The sequence below is a fragment of the Podarcis vaucheri genome (genome assembly GCF_965113315.1).
Source record: "Podarcis vaucheri genome assembly, chromosome: 2".
Lineage (NCBI taxonomy): Eukaryota > Metazoa > Chordata > Lepidosauria > Squamata > Lacertidae > Podarcis > Podarcis vaucheri.
In genome coordinates this window covers 77015215-77029188 of record NC_138760.1, presented here as the reverse complement: position 1 = coordinate 77029188, position 13974 = coordinate 77015215, and the positions used below count along the sequence as shown (strand labels likewise).

At 48.3% G+C, this 13974-nt stretch overlaps 1 protein-coding gene across 4 annotated transcripts in view; it reads left to right on the top strand.

The window, feature by feature from the left end:
* Positions 1–1607: 1607 nt before the first annotated feature.
* The window catches only part of LOC309527679 (hyaluronidase-3-like), a 28469-nt gene continuing 16102 nt past the window's right edge, over positions 1608–13974 (top strand). For 2 of the 4 annotated variants that reach the window (XM_082214555.1, XM_082214552.1), the window contains exon 1: positions 6349–6488. Coding sequence is in view for 1 of the 4 variants with exons in the window: in XM_082214556.1 (XP_082070682.1) it covers positions 6356–6488; positions 12238–13319 (1215 nt within the window). In the remaining 3 variants the exon portion in view is untranslated. Of the gene's footprint in view, positions 1770–5416; positions 6489–12237; positions 13698–13974 lie in introns of those variants that run through there. The other 2 variants (XM_082214556.1, XM_082214553.1) reach the window with 2 other exon arrangements.

Below are 13974 nucleotides of genomic sequence, written 5' to 3'. Positions count from 1 at the left end.
GTGGCTCGGGACCTTTTGAAAAGCAATTGCTTTGGTGCATCCCAGGTCTGGGCTGCAAGAGTAAGTGGGAAGGTGGTGGTGGAAGGCAGTTACCAGAGATTAAGACCCACTGGCAACACAGCAAGGCTGTTGTGTTGCAGTTGAATAAGAAACGCGATTTGCTCCCAAACATCCCTCCTACTTCACAAGGACAACCTTCCTCAAGCTGGTGCTCTCCAGATGTTTTAGATTCATGGGCTGGCTGGGGATGATGGGAGTTGTAGTTCAAAACATCTAGGGGGCATCAGGTTGGGGAAGGCCGAATTAGGACAGCAGATTGACATAAATACATCTGCAAATGGGCACATGCTGCACCTTCCTCACCCCTCCCAACACTTTTTGGATATGAGGGCCACATTCACCCTTGGCCAGCCTTCCATAGGCCACATACCAGTGGTGAGTGTGGCCACTCTTGCATGCATGCATGCACCCACAAGACACACCCGCAGCCTCCCCTCCTTAGCTAATCCATGCAGATCAGCTGAGAGGAGGGGTAATGGCCTAATTAGATCTAATTACCTGGGAAGCAGCAACCTGCACCCCCATCAAGGTTATGCTCTTGGTTTTCCCCATCCCAGTGTTGTGTCTATTTTTGCTGCTATGCCTAAAATCAGTATGGTCATGGGGAGTCAGAAACATTTGCTTGTAGAAGTAGATCAGGCCCCCAAACTAGGATTAGCCACTCTTGCATTACTTATATGGGCAGCCCATTCTCAAATGACTTGTGATGGGAAAGTTCCTGGAAGTGTTTGTTCTTCTGAAAATGCACCTCTTGTACGAAGTGAAGTACCAGGCATTCATTAATGGAGGTAGAGTGACAGCAGGCCCCTCCCGGATGTCCTACTGTGGAAGTGCAAATTCTTCTGAAATTTTTCTGAAATCCTGGGGATCTGAGTAAAAGCATGCACATCTACACTACCCCTGGGAACCAATGACAACAGGTCTTCCCATCCTTCTTAAGAACTGAGTTTGGGAAAGGACATACAGTAAACTAAACTACCTATTGTCTGCCACATAAAAATATATGCTAATATGAGTACGGTACTTCCAGTATGTAGCTGAAAAACAATGCAATGCTGTAAATGTCTGCTCCCTTGAGTTAAGTGGGGCTTACTACCAGGTGAGTTTGCATAGGATTGAAGCCTGTATCATGAAGGAAAACAGAAATGGTGTAACTGATCCTTCAGGAAACGTTCTCTACATCCTGCCATGATTTTCTTATTCTGTAAGAAAAACTAAAAACTAAGTAATAATATTTATGTTGTACCTAATTTTACTAACGTATGCTTACTAAATCTATTAAATCGGCTAAATTAAACAGAGGCCTCTTCCAAGCAAAACAAGGGTTTCAAATGGTGTCTCCAACTGCATAGCGGACAGTCGAATTTCATCTCTTCTGGGGATTCCACGCGCACAATATGCATTAATCTCCCCTTCACGAAGCACGCGCGTCTTCCGAATGCACACATGCTTCCAGACGCGCGGTTGAAAAAGCCAAGACGCGATGGGGGGGTGGGAGCGGGAGGCTCTCCTGAGGAATAAATTTCCTAGCCGCTACACGGCGCTGTGGCCTCCAGAAGAAGAAGCTGGGCGTCTTTCTTTCCCGCCTCTCCTCGACTTATGCGTAAAGGGAGGAGCGAGGGCGAAAGCGGGGTAGTTCTGCTCTGCGAAGCCGGAGGAAGCGGGGAGAGCTGAGCGCGCGGCTGAGAGCCCCTGCCGTTCGCTAGCATGTCAGTATCTCTTCCCGCCCCGTCCCCGCTTAAAGCGCTCGCGGAGCCGGGCTCGCCATCACTGCACAGCCGGGGATGCGCCCGGGTCGGAAGAGGTGGCCCGGTTGAAATCCCCTCCAGCGGGAGGCATGGCTCTCCACGGAGCGACACCCCACATTCTCTCGGGGCGCGGGGGGGGGCAGAATCGCGTGCCGGATTTTAGGGTGGTCCCTACGAGCGGGGGGTGGGGGACCGGCCCGGCGGCGTCTGTCCTGTGGCATCTCGGAGGAAGCAGGAGGCTGTGTCCATAAAAGGGCTTGGACCTCTTCTGGCAAGGAGGAGAGGCTTCTGCGGGAAGCGGGCGAGGACACCCGTCCCTCCCTCGCTCCTGGGATCCAGCTTAGTGACTCAAGTTAAAGACTTGCAAGTGTTTCTTAGTCCAGTATTTGCGCGCAGGCACGAGTGAGTGAGCGAGAAAGAAAGGAAAGGGGAAAATAATATTAGATGCCCGCTTCTCCTTAGGGGGTGCCTCCTGGAGAGCGGCCCCCGGAGAGGAAAGGCCTGCTTTTAAGGAGGGAGCGCCTTCCCCGGCTGGCCGCCCCTTATATCGGTGGGAGGCGGCGGGTTTCTAGCGCGCTGGCAGGAGCTTTGCTGACACCTTGCGTCGCTTCTTGGAAAGCTCTTTCGAGCTGCGATTCTGCCCTAGGGGAGGCGGACGGGGGACGCCACTCCCCCGGACTAGGAGCCAGAGAAGGGACTGCCGGCAGTTGCTTGGAGCAGAAAGAGCGAAAGGGAAGGGATGCAGCAGGGCTGACCATCGACCTCAGCTGAGGTTGCAGAGCCACTGCACATCTGCTCAGAGTTCAAAGGTGGATTCCCCAGGGAACTGAAACAGAATGTTCCCGCAGGTGCACACGGGACAAGGCAACTGAAGTGCTTCCTCCCTAATATCTAACCCACCCGCCCCATTACTGAAATGGGTCACTCTTGTAATCAATCCATATTGCCCTAGAGGGGCTGTAGCATCCTTGAATTATAATAATGAGTCTCAGGAGAGAGGAGTACCATATGTGTTGCAAGTGCAAGGCACACTGCCTCCTCTGTCATCCTTGGATTTGCCTTAGGCAGGGCTGGAGGATATTGCTTTGGGCATCAGCCTTTTATTAACCAGTACCTCTGCCTCTCAGCAGTGAACCCATCCCTAAACCCTGTAATGGGTAGGCGGCTTTTTATTTGAGTTTTTGTGATCCTTTCACTAGGAGGAGATTGAGAACCAGTGCGCAATTCAGTTCTCTTTATAGATGTACACCTGAGAGGCAGCAATCCTATATACTTACTCAGCAATATTCTGACTAAGCATGCATAGGATTCGACTGCATGTGTGAATGAATCGGAGTTTAGTTCATGTAGGTCATTAAAAAAAAATTTAAAGGCAGTGCATGCTAAGGCCTTGAGAAAGACCAGGCATTCATTTGGAAATAAGTGGGATGTGAGAAGCACTGGCACGAACTCACCTTCCCTCAACATTAAGTTGTTTATAGAAGTGACCTTTGGTCTTGACTCTTCTTGTGGCTGAAAATATTTTATTAGGGTTTCCCTGCGCTTTGGTAATTTTAACTGTGATCTATTGACTGTCCTCTCTTTTGGGTCTAGACAGTGGTTTTTGCAGCGTGACTCTTGGGCAGAATAACCAGTAGAGAGGGTTGGGGATGGAAATCCCATAAACAACATGGATGCATCCGTTCACCCATGGGAAAGGATGTGTTGTTGGCTGCCAGATCCCAGTTTTACTAAAGAGGGCCAAGCCATCTCTTGAGACTAACCCAACCACACATGACAGGTACAATCATCCAGCACTTGAACTGTTTCTCTCTTGCGGAGACCTAGTTCTGATTCTCCACTGCCCAGTGCTTTGGATGAAGTGCATGTGAACTGCTTGCATAATCAGAAAAAAAAATAATATGTGAGAAGGACTCATAAGTGCACCAGTAAAAAGCTTTTTATTATTAGGTCCCTTCCAACACTACATTTATATGATTGTATGATTATTATGTATTAAATTTGTACACCACCCTTCCATCTAAAGATCCAAGGGTGGTTCACAACAGTAAAAGAAAAAATGAAAATGCCATATAAAAGCAAACCAATGAACTCCCAACTTTCCACAACACTTATAAAAAGCCATAGAATGTTAATCAGCTGAACGCCTGGTTGAAGAGAAACTTTTTTGCCTAGTGCCTAAAAATATGTAATGAAGGCGCCAGGCGAGCCTCCCTTGTAGAAGAGGGCAGCCTACTGTGATACCAATCAAGTGGACATCTTCACTTGGTCGCATGTGAATTTTGAACACTGGACACGCATCTTTAAACTATGGAATTTGAGCCCCCTAGGTATAGTGATAGCCACCAACTTGGATGACAGAAGTTCGTTGTAACTCAGCCCCATGGAAAGCACTGAAAGGGGGCTTCATTATGACTGCCTTTAAGACTACATTCTTGTACCCAATTTCTTGGGAGTAAACCCCGTTGCTCAACGAATTTACTTCTGAGTAGGCATGTATAGGATTGTGCTGTCAGTGCCTTTTGTCCATTGTCCGTTAACCCTTTTGCTTGGTTATGTTTCCCATCCGACAATGGGTAAACAGCAGTTCCAGTTATTCAGAGCTCTATGAATATATGAATGTTTTCTGTGTCCCCAAAAGGAATATGACTGTTTTCCAGAAGTCAGGATATGGAAGGGAATTTGAAACTTAATTGGTATTTTTAATTCCATTGCAGGAAAAGCTATGTTGGGTACATTAATAGTGGTAGGAAACAGACCACCGCATTGCCTGTGGACAGTCTAACCACCTTGTCTTGTCCCCACTTTCATGAGTTTTGTGACCTTTTACCAAGGAGTGTTTGTTGGTAGCAGGTGCGTCCCAAAATTACCTGAGACACAGAGCAGGTTTGTTTCCTCCTTGTGTTGCACTATGTGTTGACACTGGAAGACAGCACTGGAGAACAAGCCTCTGTGCTTTGAGACCTTGTAAACAACATCCTTCCTGTCCTTTCTGGAGACTGGGCAGGATGAATGTCTTCATGGCAATGTCCTAGTTCTGCCCAGTGGATTCCCTGGCCTCCTCACCCCACCCCAGTAGGCCTGGTTTCCATCTATTACTCTAGAAACATAAGCTCCGTTTGGCTCTGTAGATCAATCCACTGTTGACATTGAATAAGCCAAAGTTTATATGTTCATAGAACTGGTGTGTAGTTATAACAGCTTGGAAACATGCCTCTAATCAAGAAGGTAAAGTACCTGTACTAGCAAAAGGGGTTTTGTGCTGTGGCAAGAGGGCATAGAGAACTGAAATCAGAGGTGGGGAATTTGTGGTCCTCTAGATATTGCTGATAGATGATAGATATAGATATTGCACCCGGGACGCGGGTGGCACTGTGGGTTATACCACAGAGCCTAGGACTTGCCGATCAGAAGGTCGGCGGTTCGAATTCCCGCAACGGGGCGAGCTCCCGTTGCTCTGTTCCAGCTCCTGTCAACCTAGCAGTTCAAATGCACGTCAAAGTGCAAGTAGATAAATAGGTACCACTCTGGCAGGAAGGTAAATGGCATTTCCGTGTGCTGCTCTGGTTCGCCAGAAGTGGCTTAGTCATGCTGGCCACATGACCCAGAAGCTGTACGCTGGCTCCCTTGGCCAATAAAGCGAGATGAGTGCCGCAGCCCGAGAGTCGGTCACGACTGGAACTAATGGTCAGGGGTCCCTTTACCTTTACCTTAGATATTGTTGGACTCCGAATCCCTTCATCCCTGACCATTGGCCACACTGGCAGGGGCTGATGGGAGTTGGAGTCCAACCTCTGGAGGGCCTCAAGCCTCCCCCCCACTCCATCCCTGCTGTGGAGTTAAGAACTTAATTCGTTCTTGAGGTCTGTTCTTAACCTGGAACTGTTCTTAACCTGAAGCACCACTTTAGCTAATGTCGCCTCCTGCTGCCGCTGCGCTTCCAGAGCACGATTTCTGTTCTCATCCTGAAGCAAAGTTCTTAACCCAAGGTACTATTTCTGGGTTAGCGGAGTCTGTAACCTGAAGCATCTGTAACACAAGGTACCACTGTACAAAGGCTCAGCAGCCTCATTTTGTGATGTGTGGAGATGGAAGTATTGGGGAGGAGTTAAGGCACGGTAAGCAGCAAGTCTAGTTTGCCTTCCTTGCCCACCTGCTTTCTTTGCTGTTGGATGGTTGCTAGCCCTGCTCCCTTTCCTTTCTACTCATGATAGAATTCTGTTGCCAAAGTGAGTTGGCTGGATGTTTATTAGGGGCTGGATTCTCAGAATCTAAATGAGTCCATTTCTCCCCACCACCACCACCCAAAAATAGAGTTCTTTAATACTTCAGCCTACACTTGGACCTAGGAGCTGTAGTGGTTGAAGGCATCTGTTTGGGAACCCCATAGACGAAGTCTGTGTCTGCTGCTTTGTTGTTGTTGTTGTTGTTTGGATGGGTGCCAGCCTTTGGCTCCTGTCAGGGCTGGGCTGGGCTACTCAGCACACAAATTACATTCCAAGACCTGGGTGTCAAGTAAACAGACAGCTCACTCTTTAAAAGAAGAAATGAGCTGCAGGCGCATGTGTAGCTTCCTGTCATGCTCTTGCGAAAGTAGACGGTTTCCCTTGAGCCTTAGCATTGCAAGCAGAATCTCCAAAGGAGGGAAGCGGCACTTCAGGCAGCTCCCATTTGCCACAGGTATTTGACACTTCTTTTCTTCTGCTGGTGGTCTTATTGTAGAGCAGGGGAGGGGAGCCTGTGGCTCTCCAAGTCTAGCTGGACTACAGCTCCCATCAATCCTGACCAATGGCAATGCAGGCTGGGGCTGATGGGAGATGAAGTCCAACAACGCCTGGAGAGCCATGGGTTTCTCATCCTGTTATGAAGGGATCCTGTAGCAAACATGTATACTGTGCTCAGACAGCTGTACCAGAGGAACAGGCAATATAAAACTGGGATGGATGGGATATAAAGTGTGTGGGTTTGGTGCCTGTTCAGAATTATAAAAATTTAAGACCAGAGTATCATATGGGTCATGCTGTCATGTTCTGAGAGGCAACGGTAGAAATTGAGGAATGAGGGATGCTCTCCTGGCTATTGTTGAGATGGATAGAATCTTCACCTCACGCAAGGAGCGATTCTCATCTAGTGCTGCTCTAGTAGAGCTGGGAGTAGGTGTGGATGAATGGGATTTGTTCAGCCTCCTCTTCTCTTCCTCCAGGATGTGTAGAGTGTGTTGTTGATTTTAGCAGGAGGGGTAGGGAATCCTAGTGCCCAAGTTAGCAGCAGATTGCTTAGAAATGAAAAAAGGAAACACTGTGTGGCATTTTTGGGTGGTATTGCTAGTGAAGTGTTGTGATGACATTGCCGGCTTATTTCCAGAGCCAGGATCCTTGAAAACAAGAAATCCCCTGTAGCAGTGTGTGCCTTGGATATAGAGGTTTTTGTCAGAAAAGCTACTTGGACCAGAACTTGCAGGCCTGCCTGGTAACTTGGAATTTAGCGCAAGTAGGGCTTATTAGTCTACCTAGGGGTATGCTATTTTCTGATTGCCCTGTTCTCTGCTAGAGTGCTTTCCAAAACGGTCTGTGAGTGATGCAACAGAGGTCATTCACGTATGGTGTGTTAATTACTTTTCTCATCTCTTCTTCAAGGGAGTCTTGTATAGTGCACACAGGGCAGGTTGTATGATTTTTATTTATTTTCTGACCTCTGTGTCATTAATTTAGTCATGGAATTCAAGGCAGTACAGTGGTACCTCGGGTTACATATACTTCAAGTTACAGACGCTTCAGGTTACAGACTCCACTAACCCAGAAATATTACCTCGGGTTAAGAACTTTGCTTTAGGAACAGAAATTGTGCTCCAGCAACAACAGGAGGCCCCATTAGCTAAAGTGGTGCTTCAGGTTAAGAACAGTTTCAGGTTAAGAACAGACCTCCAGAACGAATTAAGTACCGTACTTAACCCGAGGTACCACTGTATGTGCCTGGTTCACAGGCAGTCACTCATCCCGGCAACGTGGCAGCCTGTTTAGCTCCAGCAAGGTGATAGGCTCATGTGCCTTCACACCATACCTCGGGGCTCTTCCCTCCAGGGGGGCTTATGACAAGTGCCTTTTCTGTGTATTCTTGGACACCTGATGCTGAGCAAGCTCCCAAAGCAGTTGAACACCTGGTGCTTAAATCAGTTTGTAATGTGGATGCAGAAACTACATGGGTGAGAATGTAAATTCAGGTTCCCTTTAGCAGTCTATCCCCACGTTGGCAATGGTCACAGGTGACAAAGGTAGCCCTGAGCAAACTTAGAGGCATTTTTGTGTGTGTATATCTGTTGCTTGAAGGCAGCCTTCACCCAGGGGCGGAGGAAGGGGAGTGCGGTGGGGGCGGACTGCCCCGGGTATCTTCGCTGAGGGGGGTGACATTTGGTGCACTGCAAATCTGCAACGCCTAAGCCTACCCTGAGCCATCAGCGGAAGGGGGGGAGCTGTGCCACTTTGATGGTAGTATTCCCCCCTTCGTTCTGACAGCTTGGGGGAGGCTTGGGAGTTGGGGTGGGCAGCGCACTGAATGTCTGCTCCACCCCTGTGAGTGGCTCGCTCTGACCCCAGCTGCAGGGCGCACACGTCACTCCCTGCACCCAAGCAACTATCCCAGGCCTGGAAGGGCACCCCTCTGCCCCCCTCAGGAGACACCCTGCCCCCCTTGGGAGCGGGCCTGCCCTAGGCAGTGCAGGCATATGCTCCGCCGCTGCCTTCACCAATCTAGTGCCCTGCAGATGTTTTCGATCGCAACACCTGCTAGCCCCAGCCAATGGGGCCATGCTGTGTGGGGCTGATGAGAATCACAGCCTAAAACATCTGGAAGGCAACAGGATAGCAAAGGCGGTGGAAGCTGGCATAGTGCATGGCTAGAGAACGAGCTGTGGTTGGCAAACCAGTGAAAACCTCGCCTTACCAATCATCACCTCAGTTTATTTGTATGTCCCTTTCCCTCAAGAGCTTCCCCAAATGGCTTAAGATACAGAAGAAAATAACGAAGACAGCAGTGCATAGCAAAACGTTAGTATCGGCCTATCAAAAGAGTTCAGCAGTAATTTTACATCAATCTTTATTTCAATCACGAACTCATTAGGTGGCCTTAGGCAGGCCATTGCTTTCTCAGCCTCAGCCACCCCCCATACGCCCCCAATCTGTGATGCTGGGATAATAAAACTGGTCTACCTTACAAGGCTGTTGTAAGGGTTACTTCAGTGGAATTCATGTGAAGCACCTGGAAAAGTGCCTACGTACTTAGTATGCATAATTAGTAATAAGCATGAGTAATTGATGTTTGTGAGAGGTGATTGAAATAGTTTTAGACCGTTGGACTGATTCTCTGCCCTGGTGGGAATGCACTCCTGTGACTTGAGTGGGCTGCAACAACTTTGAAAAGATGTACATTAATTCTTTTTGGTGCACAACCAAATTTTGTCTTGAGGAGCAGTCCTTGCCAGTAACTGGAGGCACAAGTTGTGGTGTTCTTAGCCTTTATTGAGAAAACTCTTTGTACGAGACACTTCCTTCCCCAAACATACGGCTTTTCCAGTAATGTCACAGAGCACCTTTGCAGAAAAGGTAGCACGGGCTATGTTGAAAACTTGTGTGAGGCGGCTACATCTAGCCTCTGAGATGGAACTGAGTCATCTGCTGTTTGCGGGTAAATGAGAGCAGACATAAGCAATCATGAGGACTTAACTGTGCATGTCTGCGGATGCAACACAGTATTGTCAAAATAGCATTCTCTAAACTCAATGCTGCAGTAACTGGATGATGCTAAGGCTCTAAAGCAATACCCTAGAGTTCCCTCTGCTTACGTGGCTCTAGGATTTGCCCCCAGCTAATGTCCCTGTCATGAGAATCTCCTCAGCCCACCTTTCGGAGGGCATGTTCTGTTCCTATTTCATAACCTGAGTGCAGTGGCTGCATGGTATAATTTCATAAGCTACTTCATAAAGGGTTGTGAAAGGATGATTTTTTATTGTTGTCTCTTGGGTGTTTTTTTCATCTTCCAGTGTGGCCCCCATTTGGAGGCTGCCTCACGGGTTTAGTGAGAGTCTATATGATAACGTTGAGTCTCACCGTATGGAAGGTATGGAGAGCCAAAGAAGAAAGAGTGAGGGGGAAGAGAATGAATGAGAACATTTTTCTCTCCGCAGTCTCCTCCATTTCCTCCCAGGCAGCCTGGAGAGAATTCTCTGTGCTGTCTGAAACATCAGAGAGATGAAGAGTTAAGGGGACAAAACTGTGTAAATGGAAGCCCACCTTCCCTCTGTCACATGAACACACGAAGATACCTTCATATCATTGCTGTCTGACTCAGTATTTTCTATATTCTCAACTTTCCAGGGTTTCAGGCAGTGGTCTTTACCAGCCCCATCTATGAAGATTCCTGAGTTGAACTTGGGAACTATTTTATGCAAAGTGTGTGCTCTGTCACTGACTTACTATACCCCTTGCACTTGTATATACCCCACCACCACCTCCAAAAATATATAGAGAAGGATGGAGTTGTGACTAGACTTGCTAACATTCACTGGGGGGGTCAGGGTCCTGCTCAACACAGCTGCCTCTCTGCAAATTCATGCGCCAACCAAAGGACAATGAGATTCATACAGTGTTTGAACTCTCACTGTGGGCTGATTCTTGAAACCATTTGAGGCTCATCTGTGACATTCTGGACTGGTTAGGGGAACGTTTCAACATACCACCTGCTTGCAATTTGCCAAACCTATAGCTGAGTCCCCTTCTGGGAGATTTTGGAGGAAGTGGCACATTGCATTATGGAGACATGTGGAAACAGTTGCTTGGCCAGTTCCCACGTGCTCCAGATGAGACAAAAGTGATGTAAGGTGGTCCTTGGAATCATTGCTTCCATTTTGTGTGGAAGATTCTGCTGGGTTGTTTTTTTTTTTTTAAAGTAAACAGCCTTTCACAGCTTGGGCATGTTATTGGTCGATGCACATTCTATGCAAATATTCACTTGAATGATCTGCAGTGTAGGCAGATGCAAAAAGAAGACAACCTATGTTGCATATTTAGGTGCCATCTCTTGAGAGGAGGTGTGACTGTCCTGAAAGAAGCCACCGAGTACCTAAGCTATATCAGAGTACCTTCAATTTTAAACCACTCTTGAATCAAGGTCCCAACTGGACTGTTGTAAGAAGGGTAAAGAAGCAAACAGAACCTGAGCTTTCTTCTAAAGTGGGTTGCTCTTCACACATAGCTTAAGAAGTCGTATCTGTCTGCAGTCTGGCTGCCCAGGAATCTCCATGGCCATTGTCATCTCATAGAGTACAGAACATACTCCCATAATTGTGAATTAAATGTGGGAACATGTTGGCAGTTTAGAAACTCATAGAGCTTGAGTGGGCCTTCCAATGGACAAGGGATGAGTTGCATTCAGCCAGACTGCACTTACATGAATATAGTAAGTGAACCATGTTACGTACTTCTGTTCCTTGGGAGGGTGTACAGTGGTGCCTTGCAAGACGAAATTAATCCGTTCCGCGAGTCTCTTTGTCTTGCGGTTTTTTCGTCTTGCGAAGCACGGCTATTAGCGGCTGTTAACGGCTTAGCAGCTTAGCGGCTATTAACGGCTTAGCGGCTTTAAGAAAAAGGAAACAAACTCGCAAGACGTTTCGTCTTGCGAAGCAAGCCCATAGGGAAATTTGTCTTGCGGAACGACTCAAAAAACGGAAAACTCTTTCGTCTTGCGTGTTTTTCGTCTTGCAAGGCATTCGTCTTGCGAGGTACCACTGTACACCATATTTTTGCATGACTGAATCCTTTTCAGTCCCCAAGGGAAAAATAAAAGCTGAGTTTCAAACAAGCATTTATAGGAATTGGCTTATAGTCTACACTGATTCCCAGATGTTTTTATAGTAGAACTGGATTGGGAAACTTGTGGCCTTCCAAATGTTGCTGGACTCCCAACTCTGATCAGCCAAAGCCAGCATGGCCAGTCTTCAGGAACTGTGGGAGTTGGGGAGCCACAGTTTCTCCAGCACTGTAGCAGAGGATGCAGACTAGATGTCTTGTTACGCATGCCCCAAACCGGCACTTGGTAAAAGACCAAGTCGAAGGATAGCCAATGCAATGCCCTCCTAATGTTGTTGGACTACAACATTTCATCAGCTGCAGCCAGCATAGCCAATAGGGATGTTGGGAGTCATGGGCTACAACATTAGAATCACACTGCCTTGGCTATCTGTGCCTTTGTAAGACCAAGAGCTAAGGCTGTCTTGGCATCTGCAGCCCTTTGCTTTATGGGATGATTACAGAGGATGTAATCATCCTTCCGCTTGGGTTTGATCCTGGCAAGGTGAGGTTTCCCTGCGAAAGGGTTAGTAGGTCTCTTGGAACTGATTGTGCACTGCAAACACACTTCATTGTGTTTGTGCTTTCAGGAGTGAGTCAAGCTCCCTGTGTCCCATGTAACGTTTCGCCGCTTGGTCCTCTGGCGGTGAGAAGAATGGGGTCTGTTTCAGAGGTGCTCACAGCGGTGCCCCTTCACCAGAGGCCCGATCTCCTAGAGGCCTGTGCCGACCTCATCAATGAAGAGTGGAAAAGGAGCAGGACCTCCCGCATCCACTCCCTGCAGAGATCCAGCAACAGCTTCCCCATGTGCCTGGTGCTGATTAGGACCCAGAGGTCCGTGGAAGACACCGTGGAAGGGAAGACGGCCAAGAGCCAGTGCCAACTCCTGGGGCATGCCAGGCTGTCCCGTGTGGTTGGCCAGCCCAAGAGCTTGTTTGTGGAGACGGTGGTTGTTGCCAAGGCCCTCCGGGGAAAGGGCTATGGCAGGAAGCTGATGGAAGCTGTTGAGCAGTATGCCAAGTCCCGCAGCTATAGGCGCCTGCACCTCACCACCCACGACAAGCAGCAATTCTACGCCCACCTGGGTTACAGCTTGTCCAAGCCAGTTCAGTGTGCTGGATTCACAAGTTCCCTTGTACCTATGGAGTTTCTGGAGAGCTTCTCTCCCCTTCAGCAGGACAAGGAACTTCCCACAGGGCCTGGGAAGCGTGAGCCAAGTGCATCTTGTAGCAGGAGATGCGGAGCAAGCCTTCCTCCATTGCCACCTTCAGCACACCTTTCCTCATTCGCGGTTTGCTCAGCGGCTTCTCCTCCCCCATCACCTCCATTGCTTCCTGTTCATTCTTATCCGCCAGCAACCGCCACCATTTCTCCCCCTCCCCACCTGTCAGCTTCTGTAGCTTCCCACAGTTCCTCTTCCCAGGCCATGAATGCTTCTGTTCCACCCTCGCAATCAGCCACCATGCCTCTTTTTGCTGCAAACCTTCCTCCCCCTCCCCCGCCTCCTCTTCCTCCACCTCCGCCCATGGCCCTTTCGGCAGGCCATCCTGATTCCTGCAAATCTGCCTCTTCTGGCCCATCGGGGGACAAAGTCCAGAACCAGCTGTTTCTAGAAACGCCATATCGGGACCTGAAGGGGCGGCCCATATTCTGGATGGAGAAGGACATCTGACCCTTTCACCATGTGCCTGTGCAACTGTGATGAAGATGAAGTGACGGCTGAAGGAGCAGAGATGCTGAGAAGAAAAGCTCAGCTTCAGATCTAGTGAGATGGGCTGTGAGAGAACTATTCTAACACAAACAAAGCCAATAGATTCTATCTTCCACGGTTGTTTTTATCAGAACTCTTTTCAGACGAGCCCGTTTTCATGCCATAAAAATGTGAAGTTTGCTTAGACAATGATCTATTTTGGATACACTTTCAAGGCCATCCACTGTCCTCCATTGTCTTCCAGTGGTGGTTGCCATAGCTGAGTGGGTGGGCCTGTGCTGAAGCTGCCTTTCCTTCAAGTTTGATGTCATTTTATCAATAAAGCACCTCTGAAATATCTGAACCGTCTCCTCTGACTCTGCAGCGGATGCACAGATAGGTGTATTTGAGAGCCCATGGAATTAATGCTAACAGAAGTCAGTGCAGTAGGACTAGGCATCTGCTGGAGGCAACAGTGTCCCCACAAAGATTAGATAAAACCAAGAGAAAGACGTATTTTGGTAGGATAATGGCAGAGCAGGCCTGTCCATCACAAATGCATACGATTCTAATTTGAAACCTATATCATTCTTTGGCCTCTTGGTCTGTTCTGGGAAGCCTGCATTCCAGAAATATG